At 39.6% G+C, this 20,642-nt stretch overlaps 1 protein-coding gene across 1 annotated transcript in view; it reads left to right on the forward strand.

Moving 5' to 3' along the window:
* Positions 1-20,642, forward strand: part of PRKAR2B (protein kinase cAMP-dependent type II regulatory subunit beta) — a 111,221-nt gene that overhangs the window by 63,309 nt on the left and 27,270 nt on the right. Inside the window, exons 3-4 of the mRNA XM_060156206.1 lie at positions 6,281-6,333; positions 13,504-13,587. Coding sequence (XP_060012189.1) covers positions 6,281-6,333; positions 13,504-13,587 — 137 coding nt within the window. The remainder of the gene's footprint in view (positions 1-6,280; positions 6,334-13,503; positions 13,588-20,642) is intronic.

Raw genomic sequence — 20,642 nt, forward strand, 5'->3', positions numbered from 1 at the left:
TTTTGACATACTGTCCAAATGCTTTTGCTTTGTGAATTACACTCTAAGGTGATCACTGATACGTCACAGCGGATAGGTACCAAGTTACCTGGGCAAAAATGTGAGTGAAGCGGGGAGGGGGAAAGTTTATGGCTTGTCATTGTGCCTCTTCCCTTTACTTACTTATAACTAGTAGACCGTGTTGCACAATCTTATTTGTATCGTTGCATCTACCCCAAGTCTTCTTAGACTTTTTCTCCCTAACTGCCACACCCACCATGAGACTTTAATACAACAGATATACTATATATCTGGTTAAGAATTGCATGTATATCTGTGTTTTACATTGAAAAAAAAGGGTTGTTGTTTTTTTTGCCCCTTCCTCCAGCTAATCTTCTTGTTGGAAAATGCATGCCTTAAACTAGTATTTGTAAAAGGTACATTTATTTCCCTTTGTAGGAGGACATTTCCACTTCAGTGAGCTAAGTTTAACCATATTGAATCAGAACTCTGTTGTCTAATACACCTGTGCTTTTATAATAGCTTTATTTTAATCTGATTATCATTTAAATAAGTGTGCTGGAATCTTAGTGTATTGAGAACATTGGGAAAGTAAATTTCATATATTTTGTAGAAGTCCATTTTTCCCTAGGTTTTAGGCCTCTAAACCATGCAGTCTTTCTGTACAGGCCACATTTGCTTTTGATTCCTTCAGCAAATATTTATTGAGGGTATACTGTGTGCAAGGCTCCGTGCCAGGTGCTGAGGCCCAGTGACTCATGGGGCTCCGTCTGCTTCCTTTATTCTTTGTTAGCTTTGTCAGAGCGCACAGGGTTATGTAAACTTGTCCAGGTCACAGTTGTTTTGACTGTACTGATTTTTATACATTCCTGACAAAGTATAGTGGGCACTTGGTGAAAAACCCTGGGAGTTGGTGTAATCCCTTGTGCGGTATAATAAGAGGGCTAACTTGGTCTTTGTCCCAGCGCCTGGCACAGAGCTTCCAAAACCCTGGGGATCTCCTGAGTTTCTTTGGTGTGCTAACCAGTGATTCTTGGCTCAGGGGCTCCTGGATAACTTCAGAATGGGGGCTGGTCCCGGAAAGACCAAACTTTGATTGGAAGCTTGGAGCTTTCAGCCCAGCCTCGGAGAAGGGGAGAGAGAGTGGAGATGGGTTTAATCAGCAAAGGCCAATGATTTAACGCTTGGTGCCCATGTAATAAAACCTCCATAGAAACCTCTAAATGACAGGGTGCAGAGAGCTTGCACAATGGGGAGCACGTCAAAGAGCTGGGAGAGTGGCACACCCAGAAAGGGCATTGACCCCCACCCACTATATCTTGCTCTGTGCCTCTCATCCATTTGGCTGTACTTGAGTTGTATCCTTTATAATAAACCAGTAAGAGTAAGGAAAGCACTTCCTGAGTCCTGTGAGTCATTCTAGTGAATTATCAAACCTGAGGAGGGTGTCGTGGGAACCCCCAGTTTACAGCTGGTCGGTCAGAAGTATGGGTAGCTTGGGAATTGTGATTGGTGTCTGAAGTGGGGGCACTCTTGTGGGACTGAGCCCTTTAATGTGTGGGATCTGATGCTAACTGCGGGTAGGTAGTGTCAGAATTGAATTGAATTGTTGGACATTCGGTTGGTGTCAGAGAGTTGGAGAAATGGTGTTGGAAAAGACAACATGTATTTGGCACCAGGAGGAAAAAAACCCTTGTCCCTTGTCTACAGTTGTCTGGCTGCACCAGTGCACATTACACTGTCTGCAATGTGGGAAACTACTTAAATTCTTGGAGCATTCTAGATGACTAATGTATTATCGAAATACATGTATGCACAACATGACAGGAAAAACTCAATGTAGGGTTCACATAAAGAAAAAGACTCTGCTCTTCATTACTGTGTAATTGCCAAACAAAGAATAGAATATATAGCTTCAGCTCAATTTCAGATTGCCCAGGAGGGAGGGGGTGCAATTCAGAAAAACATTCGAGGCAGCTCAGGTTATCTGGAGGCTTTGGTTTGAGGGTCCATCTAGACATAGTCTTTCATCCATTCATTCCTTGTATAGATATTTACTGAACTCCTAATCTCTGTGCTTGGCCCCTTGGTGAACAAGACAAAAGGTCCTCATTTTCACTCAACCTCTCTGTCCCCATTTTTTTGGACATATGGTGTAGGATATTTTAACAAAAAAGAACAACTTTTTATTCATTCATTCATTCATTCTACGTGTGTTTGTTTGAGAGTGTATAATACAGGTAGACTACTGGGAGATGTTTAAAAGAGACATTGTGTTTGCCTTCAAGGACTGTCAAGCTTATTTGTTCATCAATCAGTCATTCATTCAAAAAAAATGCATTGAGCCAGGCACTGTGCCAGGTCAGTGCCAGGGAAATATAGAAATGAACAAAGCACACAGTCAGTCCCTGAAGGGCTGCAGTTCCAGCCTGAAGGGGCAACAGGTGGTAATGTCTTTGGTAGAGTGAAGTGTGGTAGGTGATGGTAATGAGCTGTGCCCACACTCTAGGGACAGTGCAAAGGGAGCACAGCAGTGGGGTATCCTGAGTTAGCCCTGTGTAGGTGAGAGGTCAACAGGTGACTCTTAATCTGACTTTTTAGTTGGGGCTGGAGAGAAGGGATGGCTTGGAGAGGAGGAGACTGTGTCAGTGAAGATAAGGAGGTGTGAGCCACCATGGCTGTGCACAAAACTGCAGGTGCTGTATTTTGATTTGGGTGTAGGAGGTGGCAGTAGGTGAATTTTAATATCGTGAAACAATTGCACATCAGTGCCAAGAACTAAACCTTGTAATATTGGCACAATAAATGGTTCAATGAAATGGATAGCCCAGAAATAAACAAACATGTGATAAGGTAGGTATCACAGATCAGAAGGGTGTTAAGTAATAAATAATACTGGGGCAATTGATAAGTTATTTAGAAAGAAAATAGATTCTTACTAGTGATGATTTTTAGTCAGCATTTAGGGGCTTGAAACTTAGAAATTAGAGGATTAAGATTTCATTCTGTGAATTAAAACTTAAGCTCAACACTAATGGACCAAGGCTCTCTATATAACAGGTTACCTCGAAGAACATAGTATCTTATCGACGCTATCACCTCACTGAACATATAGATCCTATGACAGTGGTTGACTTCACGGACCCCACCCTCACAAGGGCCTCTAATTTGGTTTAGTGTTCTGCTCTTGCCCTCTTAAAAATCTTAACTTTTGAAAACGGGCGTATATTTTCATTTTGCACTGAGCCCTGCAAATTATGTGTCAGTCCTGCCAGTGAGGTTGGTCAAACATGGAAACAGAAAGTTACGGAGCCAAGCTTTAGAGGTAGATGCTGTCCTGCTTTTAGGAAAGTTGCAGCAACACAGTTCAAGAGTCTGGGCCACAGGAGCAGGACCATGTGTACTGTGTATGGATGCCTTGGGCTGTCCCAGACTGACGCATTCAATAGTCAGTTTATTTGACAGACTCTCTCTTCCTCCCATCTCCTTCTCACCAAGGAACCTTTTACTTGTGATTTGGCTTCTCCTGTGGTCTTCCTGCAGGGACAGAGCTGGCTGGTCACGCTGACTCCATACTGATTCGGGAAGTTAGTTACTAAGCTGCCATTCTGGTGATATGCGTCAGTGAGGTTCTTTAATGGGAGCCTGTCCCGGGAAGACGGTCCCCTTCTGTTAGGTTTCTGAGGCGGAACGCTGATGTCCAGGCATTGAGCTGGTGAATTCACCAGAGCCGTCATGCACAGGACAGTGGTTAAGGACAAGGCCTTTGCATAAAAAGGAATGAGATTCTAACGCCTGCTACAACATGGATGAACCTGGAAGCCATCATGCTAAATGAAATAAGCCAGCCACAAAGGACAAATATTATATGATTCCACTTACGTGAGGTACCTAGAATAGTCAAATTCATAGAGTCTGAAAGAAGATTAGAGGTTACCAGGGGTGGGGGACAGGAGGAATGGGGAGTTGTTGCCTTATGGTTTCAGAGTTTTTGCTTAGGGTAATGAAAAAATCTTGGATATAAATAGTGGTGGTGGTTATACAACATTGTGCATGTACTTAATGCCACTGAATTGTATACTTAAAAATGGCAAATTTTGTGTTATATATATTCTGCCACAGTGTTTAAAAGTTATAATGTAGTATACCAAAACGCATTGAATGCACGCTTTTCATGGGTGAATTGTATCTCAATAAAGCCGCTTTCTAAAACATTAAAAAAAAGAAAAGAACAAGGCCTTTGGAGTCAGCCAGACAGCCCTAGGGTCAAGTCCTGTGGTGCTACAAGATGATGTACGATGTGTGATGTTGGCCAAGATACGTAACTGTGCCCTGTTCTTTCATCTGCCAGGTGGTGATATGACACCTATCTTAGGGTTGTTGCGAGATTGAAGGGGAAAATGTACAGCAGGTCAGGGTTTCTCAGCTTCAGCACTGTTGACATTTTGGACCAGGTCATTCTTTCTTGGGGAGAGGGGGCGAGGGAGCTATACTGTGCGGGGCGGGGTGTCTAGCAGCATCCCTAGCCTCCCCCAGCAGCTTCCTCTTAACCTCCCACAACTGTGACAACCAAAATGTCTCCAGACATTGCCTAAGTGTCATGCTGCGGGGCAGAATAGGCCCTAGTTAAGAAGCACTCACTGGCTTAGGTGTATAGAGCAATGCCTGGAGAAAAGAAAGCTACTGGCAGGTTTTGTAATAGTAATGACAGTCGTTGAGCTAAAGATGACAGTACTCCGGAGACCATCCTGAGGCCCCTGGAAAGACATTTGTCAGCCTTCCACCTGTCCTCTGCTCTCATTTCTACATCCATGCCAGAATCAAGTCCACACGGATTAAAGGGTAAATGTAAAAAGGTCTACCTTTACAAACTGAAAGAAGAGAAGTTACAGATCTGTAGATTTGCAAATAAAGAAGATTTACAAATACCCAACTCAAAAGCAGTGGTACTTTTGTGATGTTTAAAATTGGGTTTAAATCATATTGGGGAATTTTCTTCCCTGATTTCATTACATTAAAAACAAACAGCATGCATAATTGATCAAAAAAACAAAGACAAAAAAAAAATTGGTAATTATAGTTAAAAAGCAAACTGGAGGGAATTCCCTGGTCGTCCCCTGGTTAGGACTCCGTGCTTTCACTGCCATGGCCCTGGATCAATCCTTGGTCGGGTACCTAAGATCTTGAAAGGCACATGGTGTGGCAAAAAAAAAAAAGCAAACTGGATAAAATGATTATAAGAAATATGACAAAGTGGTATTGAGAAACTGGTATAAGTCAAAAAGAAAACCAAATACAAAAATAAATGCCTCAGACATAGGGACAAAAGAGGAAATACAGTCAGCTTACAATCATTTGAACATTGTTCAAATTCAGTAATACTTAAAAATTTAGATCTTTTTTTCATTTAAATTGGCAGAGAGTTTGAGCATTAATATCTAAGTCTGCGGTACCATTTAGAGGAGTCTCCTTACACACTGCTTATAGGACACTGGATGGGTATAATCCCATTGGGAGGAAACATGGTGATAAATATGCCTTAAATGTTGTCATACCTTTTAGCCCCCAAAATAACATTTGGGAATAATTCCACAGCATAATCTGAAATGTAGACAAATGTTTATGCATGAAGATGTTTATTGCAAGGTTGTTTTAACAGAAGCCAGCTTCGTGTCTAGCATTAGGGGTGTGGTAAATTATAGCTTATGGTAACTAGTTAGCAATCCTTAAAACAATATTTACAAAATGTTTCTAATGACATACAGAATTCTTAAGTGTTAAATGAAACAGCAGGTTTTAAAATTGTGGATGCGGTATGAACTCAGCTCAGAATAAAGACTGGAAAGGAATATGCAAAATATTAATAGCATTTGTTCCTGGAAGATTGAATTATGATAATTTATGAAAGTTACTCATAACTGCTTGATTAAATTGATCATTTCAAAGCAGACTTAGACTTTGTGTGTGTTCTTTCAGGTAATTTTTTGATCTTATGCATTTCTGTAGCTTGGAAATGAAGATGAAAGAGGTTAGCTATGTTTCTCTGAATAAGAGAAAGCAGTTATCAGTGTCTTAAAGTGCAGCTTTATATTTTAGTCAATTCCTTATAAATTGCAATAGCAAACTGGCTTTGGGGGGTAGACTGCTTGCCCTGGATGAGGTGAATTAATGGTTTTTTACACCACAGCCCTCTTTTTGTTCACTAATTTTTCAAGATATATTTATTGTAGCATGTTTCTTGGTGAAGGAATCTTTAAAATGTCCATTTTTATTTTTATAGTATGTGCAGAAGCTTATAATCCTGATGAAGAAGAAGACGATGCTGAGTCCAGGGTATGTAATTTACTGAATGCGTTAATTTTAAATTATACTCCTGTACTGGATAAAGAATATAATAATAGAAAAGATGTTAACAGGCATATAGGTTAACAGGGGGCATGATGGAATTATTTTGACTGTTTCTTTTCCTAGTCTTATCTCCTGATAGTTTACTTCTTCTTCATGTTCTGTATAATTACTTCAATCCAAAGCATCTCTCTCTTTGGATAAGGGAAAGATGAACATAAAAACTCACTGAAGTTGTGGTTTTATTTCTCTTGCAAAAATATAGTCTGTGATGAAAAATGTTTTTAGCTATCTTTCCCAAAGTGATAATGTTATTTTTCTTAGACAAGTAAGTATTTCTAGGAAAGAAAAACGCTGGGAAAAGCCTTCTGCTCCTACTGTTTTATCACAACAGAAGCTTACTCTGAAACAACAACAAAAAATCACAGTAAAATTACATCTAAAATGTCAGTACAGCAGTTACTGTGTTTTAAAATCTGTGAGTCTGATAGTTTGCTCAGAAGCTGATTTCTTGGAGGTCTTAAAGTTTTCGCAAGACTTTGTCCAGTTTGGTTTGAAACAGTTTTTAAGCTGTGTCCTTTAGCTCCATTCTCCTATTATTTATTTAGTAGAAAGTAAACTCAATAGGAGATTACTGAGCCTGGAAATGGAAAGTAATCATGTACTTTTTTTTTTTTTTGAGTACATACTTTGCAAAAGTTTGTTTTCTTCTATTTGGCCTTAAATAAAATCAAAAATCTGTTTCTGTAGCTCTGAAAAATACTAAAGTAAGATTGAGTTTTAATATAGAAAAGCAGATACTGGATCCCTAAGTCATTACATCATTAAGCTCCCTGAAATATAAATAAAATCCAGTGGTAGAAAGCTCAGGAGCTTTAAATGACACAGAAGATTTTTGAGAAAAATCCCATTTCACTCCTGTCCCCATGGGGATTTGCAGCACCAGACTTGCAGTGTTCATTTCTCAGTATATAACTTACATATTTTGATCAGGTCCATAAATTCCAGTCTGAAAATTATGTTGCCTTAGGATCACGGTATCGTCTCTAATGTGTAATGTGCTGTTACCCCTCCATGTAGTCTGAAAAACCCTCCCCTCTCCTACACTTTATTTATGTATCTCGCAGAAACACTAGTGGGTGACTTCGAAGACAATGTTCTTTGTGTATAAATGTATATGATAAAACTTGATAATTGAGATGTTTGATGAGCTTGTTTAGCTTAGTAAAAATCTAAATTGGAAAGAACATTTAAAAATACAGTTTGAAAACAATATACAGTATCTCATAGACTCGAAAACTGTTAGCTACCATTTGGTCCACGTGATTGATAAGGTGTTTGGCTGGATCACTCCAACTAATTTCTAACAGTCTTGTTGGGGAGGCTATACCAGTTAAAATTCATTTGGCTGTGGGAATAAAACAATCACATTGAGATTAAATACAAAAGAAAACATTGGGGAATTATCGGACATATGCTTGGAAATCTTGTAGAATTCCTGAAAGTGTTAAAGAAAACCCTAGGCTGTGGCTAGCAGGCAGGAGCCAGCCCCCTCTGGGGTCCTTCCACAGCATTTGTGCAGCACCTAAGAGTATCGACATTGAAAGGGACTCAGCTGCCCGTCACTCTTATCGTGTCTCTCTCAGTTCAAAATCCCAGCTTCCCCGTGGAGAGTTTCTCACAGACTTGACTTTGGCTGGGGGACCCCACTTATAAATGAGGGCATCCTGCAAGCCTACTCTTGGGCATATACCCAGAGAAAACTCTTAATTCAAAAAGACACATGCACCCTTATGTTCATAGCAGCACTATTTACGACAGCCAAGACATGGAAGCCACCTAAATGTCCACTGACAAAGGAATGAATAAAGAAGGTGTGGTACATATATACAAGGGACTATTACTCAGCCATAAAAAAGAATGAAATAATGACATTTGCAGAAACATGGATGGACCTAGAGATTATTCTATTAAGTGAAGTAAGTCAGACAGAGAGAGACAAGTATCATATGATATCACTTACATGTGGAATCTAAAATGATGTAAATGAACTTATTTACAAAACAGAAATAGACTCACAGACATAGAAACAAACTTAGGGTTACCAAATGGGAAGAACGGGGTGGGGTGGAGATAAATTAGGAGTTTGGGATTAACATATACACAGTACTATCTATATATAAAATAGATAACCAACAAGAACCTACTGTATAGCACAGGGAACTATATTCAATATCCTGTAATAACCTATAATGGAAAAGAATCTGAAAAAATATATATATGTATATATATGTATATATAACTGAATCGCTTTGCTGTATACCCGAAACTAGCATAATATTGTAAATTAACCATACTTAAATTTTTTTTTAATGCTTAAATTTTTAAAAAATGTTTAAAAAAATAAATGAGGGCAGTTCCTAGAGAAGGAGGCATCTTTGTGGGTTGGGCATTCACCCTGAGTTGTCCCTGTAACACCCTTCAACGTTACTTTAATTTTTAAAATTAATTTATTAATGATATATTAATCATTATAATGAAGTGTCTTGGGTTCTCCATTAGAATGACTCTTGTCTACTAAAAACTGTAATTTTTTTTACATACTAAAATAAAATATTAAACATTTTAATACATATTAAAATATTTTAATATTTTTTGTCTTAGATACTATAAGGCACTTGTACCATAGCCCTTGGAAATGATTATTACAGATTTCAAAATTTAATTGGCTCTAAACTGATACTGGAAAATGTCTGTAAGGAAAACATGAAGTGTATTTTGATAAACTAACATTTCATTTGGACATTTTGTCTTATTTTAGAGACCCTATTTATATTATCAAATCCCAAAATCTCAGAGTAGTATAAATAGATACTTATTCTTTGATGTGTATTCAAAGAAAATTCAAACACTTAAGACTGATTTTGGAAAACAACAAATTAGATTTTGGTTGGAATACCTTTAACAAATGAAAATATAAGGGTTATATACATCTAGCATGTAGAAACTGGCAGAGAAGAGCTGGTAAATTTAAGAGTGGAGCATTTCTTTCTTCTGTTATTCCCTGAAGTGTTTTGGGAGTGCCTTCTGCATATCTGGCCGGGTGCTGGGTATACAGTGGTGAGCACGATGGAGTTCTTGCCGTCTTGGAGCTTAGAGTCTTAATAGCAGAAGCCGACCACAAGCTAGTAGATTAACAGTCACAAAATATGAAGGGCTAAAAAGACAGTGTAACAGGGTGTAGGAATTAAAACCAAACCAAACCCCCCAGACCAACAGCGTCCCTAATGAAATGGAATAGTTGGAGAAGGGCTCCTTGAAGTGAGACCAGAGGATGTACGTGGAGAGTGTCTTGCCAAAAGCCCAGGAGTGCACTTTGGGTTGACCCAAGCCCATCAGAGTGGGAGGAGTCGGAGGCTCTGAATAAAGGCAGCTGTGGCTGCGGCTGAGTGGCTGAGGTGAGGGTGGAGAAGGAGTGGGGATTAATTCTCTGTGCATGTGATGGACTCCATTGAGGTTTTAATCTGGAGAATGCGGTGTTCTGATTTAAAGTTTTAAAAGATTACTTTCACCTCTGTGTGGAGAATAGATTGGACAGGCATGAGAATAGATTGGACAGATATGAAAATATCTTGTACAGACTTGCCTTGCTTAACAAAATAGATGCACGGTGTTTCCTTTAAAGAAAACATGTAAGTCAGTGTTACTTATTGTTTTTCTAATTTTTTTTTAATTGAAAGGCAACAGAGGTTATGGCAGGAGTTGGCAGACTTTTCCTGTAAAGCTTTTTTTGGGGGGAATTTTACTATTTTCAGAGAATAAATACTTTAGGCTCTGGGGGCCGTGCTGTTTCTGTCACAACTATTTAGCTCTGCTGTTATAGCAGGAAAACAGACATAGACAACACATAAATGAACAGCTGTGGCTGTGACCCATGAAAACTTTATTTCTGGACATTTGAATTTGAATTTCATATAATTTTCATGTGTCTGGAAACATTCTTTTGATTTTTTTCCCCCAATCATTAAAAAATGTAAAATCATTCTTAGCATAGGGGTCATGCAAAAAGAAATTTGGCCTTCAGGCCATGGTCTGCTGACCCTGGTTTCTAGTATGAACTCTGTGGCCAGCCTACAGCTGCGCTGAATCCCAGCTCTACAGCTTCTGAACTGTGTGACATGGAAGAAGTTACCTGGGCCAGTTAATTTTCTTACTTTTTTTCTCTTGAGAGATCACACAGTATTTGTCTTTCTCTGTCTGACTCATTTCACTTAGCATTCACCTGCTTCATGGGGTCTCTTACTGGGATAAAGCTAGTAATAAAGCCCTTTTTAAATTTTTAAAGCCCTTAAAACAGTGCTCGGCACATAGTAAGTGCTACATCAGTATTTGTTTAACCAATAAGATTTTTATCCTGAAATCAGAAATAAATTTTAATAAAAAACAAAGTGGCCTCTAGTATAATAAAAATCACATTCGGGCACATTGCCGAGGCCTTAGTTATCCAGATGCAGATCTTGTATGTCGGATCACACCAAACCCAACAGAAGGAAATGAGTCTGTAGAAGTAGGAGAGCGTCTTCTGAGCAGTTGGTACAGGGCAGGGGAGCCAGAGCTTCAAAGATTCACCCGATTTCTGACTGTGTGCTTTCCAGGACGCAGAGCAGGATTTTCATGGCCGGGGGTGGAGGCTATGATAGATGACAGACTCTGGGCACTGAGGAGTGATGGCAGGTAGACGGAAGAAAGGAAAAAGGGAAACAAAGAGGAGAGCAGTAGACAGTAGTAGGGGTGGCAGGATGGAGAAACAAGATTTGGACATATGAATTCATAAGAAGAGAAGTAGCTGGAGAGAGAAAGAAGAGGAAAAAGGTGGGTTTTAAAAAAAATTTTATTGACATATAGTTGATTTACAACGTTTCAGGTGTACAGCAAAGTGATTCAATTATATATATAATTTTTTCAGATTCTTTTCCATTATATATACGTATATATTTTTTACATCTTTATTGGAGTATAATTGCTTTACAATGGTGTGTTAGTTGCTGCTGTATAACAAAGTGAATCAGCTATACGTATATATATATCCCCACATCCCCTCCCTCTTGCGTCTCCCTCCCACTCTCCCTATCCCACCCCTCTAGGTGGCCGCAAAGCAGAAGGTGGGGTTTTGTGTGAGGTGTTAATACAAAGTGAATGGGTCAGGAGAGAAAGACAAATTGATGACAAGGGTAAAGCGGGTACAAGCTGGTGTTAAAAATGATTTTAAAAGACAGTTTAAGTGATACAAACATTATTTAACACTGCACGAAGTGGGCAGTCTCCATTCCCAAGGGTCCAGAGAGCTGCAAAATGGGGTGGAGGGTAGGAAGCTTTTACAGGATAAAGAGTAAGGAACAAGGAAGTAAGCGTAGAGCCCAGATTTGGCTTGTCTTTGGGGGATTGGCTGACTGGATATACTGTGTTTCTGGCAAAGCGGGGCATTTATAGGGACACGAGAGTTATCTAAGCTTTGGTTTGCTGACGTGGCACCCCGGGCAGAGGTGGCTCCCTCTTGGGCCTAGGAGGTCATTTCAGCATCAGCGACACGTCATCCCCAACCTTTTCTCTCTGAGAATAGAGCTGCTCAGCAGGCAAACGTTTCTGATTGCTTCAGTTCGAAGTTCCAGATGGCTTTTGTGAAGTGAGAACTAACTTTTTGTTTTATTGTGTTAGCCTTCCTTATTTGAAGTAGGCACGTGTGAATTTTGGTTGGCATGATTTAGTTCGTATCCAAATTTTTTAAGTTTTTTGTATAGCAGTGAGTTCTTAGGCAGCAGGATCTGCTTTTTCTGGGCCCACGTGCCGTCGTAGAATCTAGGTTGAGGTGAATATTGATTGGATAGGAAACATAAGTTTGCATATCCCTTACCCTTAGAGGAAAAACGGCAGCAACGTCCTCTCTCACTGGCTAATAGTAGGTAGCAGTATATTGTGTATACTGCTTTTTTGTGTGTGTATAGTATATAAGCAGTACACACATAAATAGTACACATATACTGTACATTTCCTCAGTTGTTCTTGGGCCTCTGATTTTTAGCCATGTGAGATGGGTTTGAAATGCCGATTTTACTTTCCCGTCGCGCGTTTTGACGCATTCACGGGCACAGAGCTCACCGCCGCCTGATCCTGGTTGCTGTGATGGTGGGGCTCCTGCTCTTCAGCATCTCTTCCAGTCACTCTGTGTGTCAACGTTAGGATAGGAAAAGGTGGTGTATGGGTCTCCAGGAGACCAACTCAATGTCTTCTGCTTTTAGGACCATCTCTTGCCTCGCAGACTCATCTTACAGTTACACAGTACCCGCGTTCGCAGAAGAATGGGCCTGCGGGGCCAAGTCCGTGAGCCTTCTGCTGGTCGGAAGGGACTCAGGAGAGTTGGCCGGCCGCACTTACAGAAGGCGTTCTGTTGGCCTTTACCCTCAGGAATGAAAGTTTCTGAGCAAATAGTACACTGCTTTTCTTTGAACTCGTTCTCAGATAAGCGCACCAGGACTGTTGGATTCATTCTCCCTCAGATCCAGTCTCCTTGGTGTGACAGCGCGTGATTGCTTGCTCCCTGTGGAAAAGCAATCTCCGTGGGCGTGGTTATTTTATATACATTGTGCATAAAAATGTATTTAACATCTAAGGCAATATACAGGTAAGAATTTACTCACTTCTAGAGACTTTATCAAGTCTTGAAGGAAAGAGCTACATCCTGAAAGAGTATTAAGTTCAATGGTAAAGAGTATGAAACAGTATTAAAGAGTATTAAGCAGAATAAAGGCAGTGTGTAGATTTTCAACATAGCTGTTACAACATGTTGTCCTTTTGTCTGTTCCCGCTGGCTGGAGCCTTGGTGTCTTTAGTGATTAGCCAGTGCAGACCCTCACAGAATGAACTTGCTAACCTGGGGGAAACACTCCTTTGAAAAACTTTCAAGTACTGTATTGATGAATGTACACCACCTCCCTGAGACGAACTGTATTACTTTCCCCTATTTAGCAGGCTGGTAGTTAATGTCTAGTCACCTAAAGTGAACCTCAGCACTAACCGTTCTTCCTTCTAATATCCTGCTAGGAAATTTTATCCCTTAAGAGCAAGGTGAGTAGACTAATTGTTAATTTGGTGTCCTTTTAGATTATACATCCCAAAACTGACGATCAAAGAAATCGATTGCAAGAAGCTTGCAAAGACATCCTGCTGTTTAAGAACCTGGATCCGGTAAGATAAAATCTCAATAGTAGCAACGGTTTTTTTTTTTCAGTGTCCGTGTGGAGACCCGTGCAGGATCTTGGATTTCACCCTCTTTACAAGCTAACATCACCCAGGGCGATGTAAAGGCCCCACTGCAGATGTCTGCACAGGAAGTGGGTTGTGTTCTAGGAGCTGGGGAGGTCACTGCTGTCATAGCAAGGAGTGAGCGCCTGTTTCTCGGCGGAAGGCTTCTCATCCCTCAAGGTTACTTGCTGCAAACACAGCCCTGAGAAGTGGCCCAGGTGAAGAGAGGTTAAGACTTTGCGTTCCTCGCCCACTCAACAGGAACACGTAGGGATGTGCAGGGCCCATGGGGGAATGCCTCTTTCACCAGTCAGTAATAGTCATTATTTTAATGTATGACTTTCATATTATACATATTTTTAAAGTAAAGTTTTACTTGGCTTTAAAGGTAGAGGGATTTTTTTTTTCTTTGTAAAGATTTTGAAATCTCTAGTCTTTGGTTTGGGGTGTATTTCTAGAGTGACCATACTGTTCAGACTTTGCCCTTCACCCTGACCTAAATGCTCTGCTTCCTTCATCATGGATTATGCTTATTCACTGCTATGTGGTCATTTGGGAAAGAGCCCCTGCTGCTATGTTCCCCATGTGAAACCTGAGTCAACTTTGGTAAATTACCTTGATTCTTTTTTCGGTCAAACTCAACATCTTAATAGTTTTTGGATTGATGCGCTAGAGAACGCATTAATCAAGACCCACTCTTTTAAGATGAGGTCTTTTTAAAAAGGCCATTTTTATAAAGAGGAAAGTACTGCTTTATACAGTGTCTTCTATGCTGGGTTATATTATACCCTGAAATTATTTCTAAAAGCTCTTTTGTTTCTAATACCATTTATGCTAATGTTATGTCCTCCAGGATCACATATTATATTGTGTGACTTTGGAGATTTTGTTTTAGGGCCACATAACACAAGTTTTGTCCACTTTGATCCACGTCCTCTAGAGTTATCACCAAGTCTGCAAAACTAGGAGCGCTAAAGAAAGGGTTGCTGATGGTTCTCTCTCATAATGGAAGAATAAGAAATGGGATTAAGATAGAAAATTTAGGAATTTCATTTATGAATGGAAAATCTTCCTGGTAGTATTAAATAGTAGAATAAGTGACTAAAAGGAACTTGTGAAATTTTGATGGGCTTCCAAATAAATCTCCGATTTATTTCTGTGAAATAAAGGACATGAAACTATGATCTCTAATGATCTCCCACCAGAATGAGACCAAATAATTATTAGTGGAAAGATACAACTTTATGTGTGTGTATAAGATGATAATTTTGCTATTGGAACTAAACTAAGTATTTAATTCTTTTGCTTCAGATACACACAGAAGACAGCTGTGAAATCAATCCTTAGTTTTATCCTTAGGGGTAGGCTTCAGCCAAGAAGGTTCTGTATTTTCAGGCCAGAGCTTTGCATGGGAGAATTTCAGGGTCACCAAAAACAGTGCTTCTCAAGCTTTAATACGCCTATATATCATCAGAGGATCTTGTTAAAAATGCAGATTCTGGTTGAGTAGATCAGTAGTGGAGCCTGAGAGTCTGCATTTCTCACAAGGTCCCAGGTGATGGCAACGCTGTCAGCCCACAACCATACTTTGAGTAGGAAGGACCAGAGCCCAATGTGAACGTGTTCGAGGTCAGTATTTTGGTACTATCATATGTTATTTTGTTTGCATGCTTCCCTATTCAATTCAACCAGTATTTTAATGCTTCAGCAGTGACCGAACAGTGATACTGTGGAGTCAAACACTGAGTGATGAACAGGCATGAGTGAAATCACTGCCAGTTATAATTTCCTGGCATGCTGCCTATTCTATTCCATCCTCTAAATTAAATTGATTTTTCTTGCCATTTCAACTTTAACTCTCTTAAAGCATTGTGAAACTTTTGGTTGCATTTAAAATTAAAAAAAAAAAAAACTTTTCCTGGTATATTCTGGCAGGGAGCATCTTTAACTAAAATGGTTATTTTTATAAACATAGGTGTTTTTTAAGCCTTTTTTTAGATTTCGCTGCTCTGATGAAGGTCTTCAATATATATATTTTAAAGGTCACAGTTCATAGGGACAAAAAGAAAAAGCCCGTTGATGGAATTACAAAGTTCATAAGTTACCATTATTGAATGTTTTATAGGGAGGAAGTAAATATATTTACATAGTTGTTTACAAAAGACCTTTTTTGAATTTGAGCTCATACCATCTTGATTTATTTCCCTACTATCTTAAATCCTTCTAAGAATGATACAAAATATAAATAAGTAACAATTAACTCTTCTCAGCAAATAACCACCTGAAATAAGAAATTTTTCCCCAAACATAGCAGATTGAAGATTTTAAGTTAAGTTCATATTTTAAGCAGCTTTCTAGTTTTTTATTGTATACATTTTTTGTCATAACCCAAATGCATTTAAATTGAATTATATATTGCACTTATATAATCTGCCTATCATATAGCAGCTCCTTTCAGGTCAATTCCTTGACCAACCACTGTGTTCCAAGGCCTGTATGAAGGCGTAGGATGCCACAAAAATACTTAGACATGGTTCTTGTGCTCTTGGAACTTATCATTTAGTGAGGGATTCAAATACACATACAAAGCAATTTGGTAAAACATGATAAATGCTGTAATACGGTCAGGGCGCTATGAGAGGATGAGGGTCTCTCAGCCCCACGTGAGGATCCAGGAAGCTGGAGAGGCCACCTGAGACGAGCCTCAGAAAATGAGTTGGAAATCGCAAGTTGAACGAAAAGCACAGAGCGCGTTAACGCTGGAGTCTAAAGTGAAAGACATCCAGTGGCGGGGCTCAGACGTGCGCGCCGTGTCAGGAAGGAGCACCATGGCAGTGGACACATACTATAGACAGTAGCATTTTAAGCAGAGAAAGTAACAGTCAGGTGTGTCTGAGGTCACTGTGGCGGCAGGGTAGGGCGTGGAGTTAAAGGCGAGAGACGGATAGGTCAGGAACAAAGGAAAGGAGCTCAGTGAGGAGACCGCACTGCCCTCCGTGCCAGGAAATGGATCCAGGAAAGAGCCGTGCTGCGGTCCAGGGAGAAGAAACGCGCCCAACTAAGGAGAAGGGGGGAAGGGATGGTTTCATAAAATACTCAGGACGAGCAGAAGTTGGTACCTGCTGACTGAATGAATCGAGACCTGACAGAAATAGTCTCGGATGACCCCCAGTGTCTGGCAGCGGAGGTGGTACCGTTTCCTGAAATGGAAAAACTTGGAAGGAGGAAGGGGAAGCCGTAATTACTAACCGGCAAGAAGAACAGTCTTGGCTTTGCATCCACTATCTCACTTGACTTTCCTCAAGGCGTTGTTTAGCTTGAAAATCTAGCACCTCCTAGACCTCAGAACAGTTTTCCTTAGAGTTCTGTATATTCATACACTGAGCACAGCATTTATAATTATTAACCTCTTTGAAGATATTCTTTTCATGAATATTTTAATGCTCGACTCAGCAGGCCATTTTTCTTCTGAAATATTTCTAATTTTAGGCAAACTGAAATAATCTTCTTATGCTATATGATAGGCTCTTTGATTAATGGAGAGTAAATTGTTATTTTTTAAGGGAGTCAAAGCCCTTTTACCGAGCTCAGTCTCTAATTTACATTCTGTAGGCGAATAAGATGTGGATTTCCTACAGTAGCTGTCAGTCACCGAGATAAGCCTCTGCATATTGAATATTTCCTACGTTCTTTTCACTCTGTGCATAATTATGGGGAAATTACATTTTGATTGACTAGAAGAGACACCTGTCACATAGAGAAGTTCTAAAAGAAATAGATGTTCTGTATTTTATCAGGGATTACTTTTTCATTTATCCATGTACAAATTCTTAAGCGTGATAACGTTTTAAAAGGCAGCTAATTCCAAGATAACAAAAAAAAAATTTACTATAGCGCTATATTTCATCTTTTTCTCCACTTGACATTCAGGGCTAGACCTAGCTAATCAATAAAGCCGATCGTCCCCCTCCATCTGCTCTAAACGAGTTGAAATATAAATAATAAGCAAAATAAAATGTTAGTAAACCATTTAATCAAACTTCATAATTTTAATAGGTGACCGTATGTCGCCTGGGTTGATGAACTCCCAATTAGCAGCACATCGAGAAGGCACTGTCTTACTGCCCCCCGTTGGCTTCGTCTTCAGCCCTGGCTGCTGTTTCACACATAGGTGCCAGAGCTTACACGGGAATCCAGGGAGGGGATGAAAGCCACGTCCTGCAAACCCATCACCATCTTTCTTCCCAAAGTTTTTCTTACCCACATGAAGATGTAATGTTATATTCTCTGTTTAAATGGAGAGTTTGGTTTTTCAATTAATTAAAAAATTTAAATCAGTATGCATATAGAATTTACAAAAATTCAAAAGGAACAAAAGAGTAGTCAGTGAAAGGAGATCTCCCTTCCATCCCTGTCTCCCAGCAATCCAGTTTCTCAGGAGCCAAGTTCTTTTAGCACTATCGTGCATATTTTTGTAGGGTTACTTTATGTATATACAAGTATATTCTTTTTAAAATTTTGGTGGCAGCAAACTCTACACGTAGAGTTCTTACCCAGTTCTTTTTTTTTTTCTAACAGGTAAGCTGTATTTATAGAGTTTTCATATTCTTTCTTAAAATTATTTTTATCAGTATTTATTTTTATAAAAGTTTAAATTGGTAGCATTTATGTATTATAAAGCTAAACCATGAAAACACATTGCGTTTTGCTGTTGTCTAATGTATTAACATTGTATATACAAGAAGAGGCATCCCAAATAATATTGAAAAAGAAGAACAAAGTTGAAGGACTCACACTTGCCAATGTCAAAACTTATACCTCAGAGCTGCAGTAATCAAAGCAGTGTGTTGGGCTTCCCTGGTGGCGCAGTGATTGAGAGTCCGCCTGCCGATGCAGGGGACACGGGTTCGTGCCCCGGTCCGGGAAGATCCCACATGCCGCAGAGCGGCTGGGCCCGTGAGCCATGGCCACTGAGCCTGCGCGTCCGGAGCCTGTGCTCTGCAACGGGAGAGGCCACAGCAGTGAGAGGGCCACGCACCGCAAAAAAAAAACAAAACAGTGTGTTACTGGCATAGGGATAGACATACAGAACAATGGAATAGCGTTGAGAGTCGAGAAACAAACCCATACATCTATGGCCATTTGATTTCAACAAAAATGCCAAGATCATTCACTGGGGAAAGAACAGTCTTTTCAATAAATGGTGCTGGGACAACTGGGTATCCACACACAAAAGAACAAGGTTGGACTCCTACTTCACACCAAGTACAAGAATTAACTCAAAATGGATCAAAGACCTAAATGTAAGCTGTAAAACTATAAAACTCTTAGAAGAGCTTTATAGAAGGGCCTCGTATTCAGAATATAGAAAGAACACTTAGAACTCAACCACAAAAGGACAGACAACCCAACTTTAAAATGTGCAGAGTTCTTGAATAATAGACATTTCTCTAGAGAAGATATACAGATAACCAATAAGCACATGAAAAGATTCTCAGCATGGTTAGTCACTAGGGAAATACAAGTCAGAACCACAGTGAAATACCACTTCACCCCCACTAGGATGGGTATCGTTTTTTTAAAAAGGAAAATAACAGGTGTTGGCAAGGATGTGGAGAAATCGGAACCTGGTACATCGCTGGTGGTAAAGTAAAATGGTCCAAGCACTGTGGAAAACAGCCTGGCCGTTTCTCAAAAAGTTAAACATAGAATTACCATATGACTCAGCAATTTCACTCCCAGGTGTAGATCCAAAAGAATTGAAACAGGTGTGCCAATAAATACTTGTATATGAATGTTCATAGTCGCACTATTCACAATAGCCAAAAGGTGGAAAGAACCCAAGTGTCCATCGACAGGTGAATGGGTAAGTAAATTGTGGTGTGTGTTCGTATATATATATAGTGGAATATTATTCATCCGTAAAAAGGAATGAAGTATGATACATGCTATAACGTAGGTGAACCTTGAAAACATTATAATGAGTGAAGTAAGCCAGACACAAAAGATCATGTATTGTGTGATTCCATTATATGAAATATCCAGAATAGGTAAATCCACAGAGACAGAAGACATATTGGTGGCTGCCAGGGCCTAGTGGGAGGGGAGAATGGGGAATGACTGCTTAATGGGCGCACGGTTTCCTTTTGCGGAAACGTTTTGAAAGTAGGTACAGGTGGTGGTTGCACAACTTTTTAAAATGGTTAATTTTATGTGACATGAAATTTTACTTCATAAAAAATGTATATGTAATCCATCCGAACATGTTGATTTATTTAGTTTTAATATTTAGTGGTTAGAACACACTTTAAGGATGAGTTTGGAATTAACATATACACACTACTATATATAAAATAGATAATCAACAAGGACCTACTATATAGCACAGGGAACTATATTCAATATCTTGCAATTACCTATAAGGGGAAAAAATCTGAAATGTATGTGTATAAGTGTATCAGTTTGCTGTACACCTGAAACTAACACAACATTGTAAATTAACTGTACTTCAATTCTAAAAAATGGTTTAAAAAAATCAGCTGTTTACAGAATCGATCACTGAAGCACCTCCTCAAAATCTCTGGCTTCCAGAAAACAGTTTGAAAACCACTGAGCCCTTTTGACAGCATGTGGAAGGTGGGGAGCCTGTCTTGACAGGAACAGGGAGCTCATCTCTTTGCCCTGTCACTGCTAGAGAGCTGTCCTTCTTAGACAGGTCTTTACATTGTTCCAAAATCTCCAGAAACTTCCACCCAGCAGTCCCAGTCCTGGCCTCTGGAATCACCGACATCATCATTGTGGCTGCAGATAGCATGTGTTCCCTGAAGTTCCTCCTACATCAGGGTTTCAGATTTCCTGATTGCCCTTCTTTGAGTGTTCTCGTGCTTTTCAGCAACTCCAGTAGAAGACAGGGGTCTTAAAATCCATACTTTTTTTTTTTAATAGCTGCATAGCTTTCCAATCATGGATGTATCAAACTTATTTATCCAGAGACCTGT

The sequence above is a fragment of the Lagenorhynchus albirostris genome, chromosome 8 (assembly GCF_949774975.1).
Source record: "Lagenorhynchus albirostris chromosome 8, mLagAlb1.1, whole genome shotgun sequence".
Taxonomy (NCBI): domain Eukaryota; kingdom Metazoa; phylum Chordata; class Mammalia; order Artiodactyla; family Delphinidae; genus Lagenorhynchus; species Lagenorhynchus albirostris.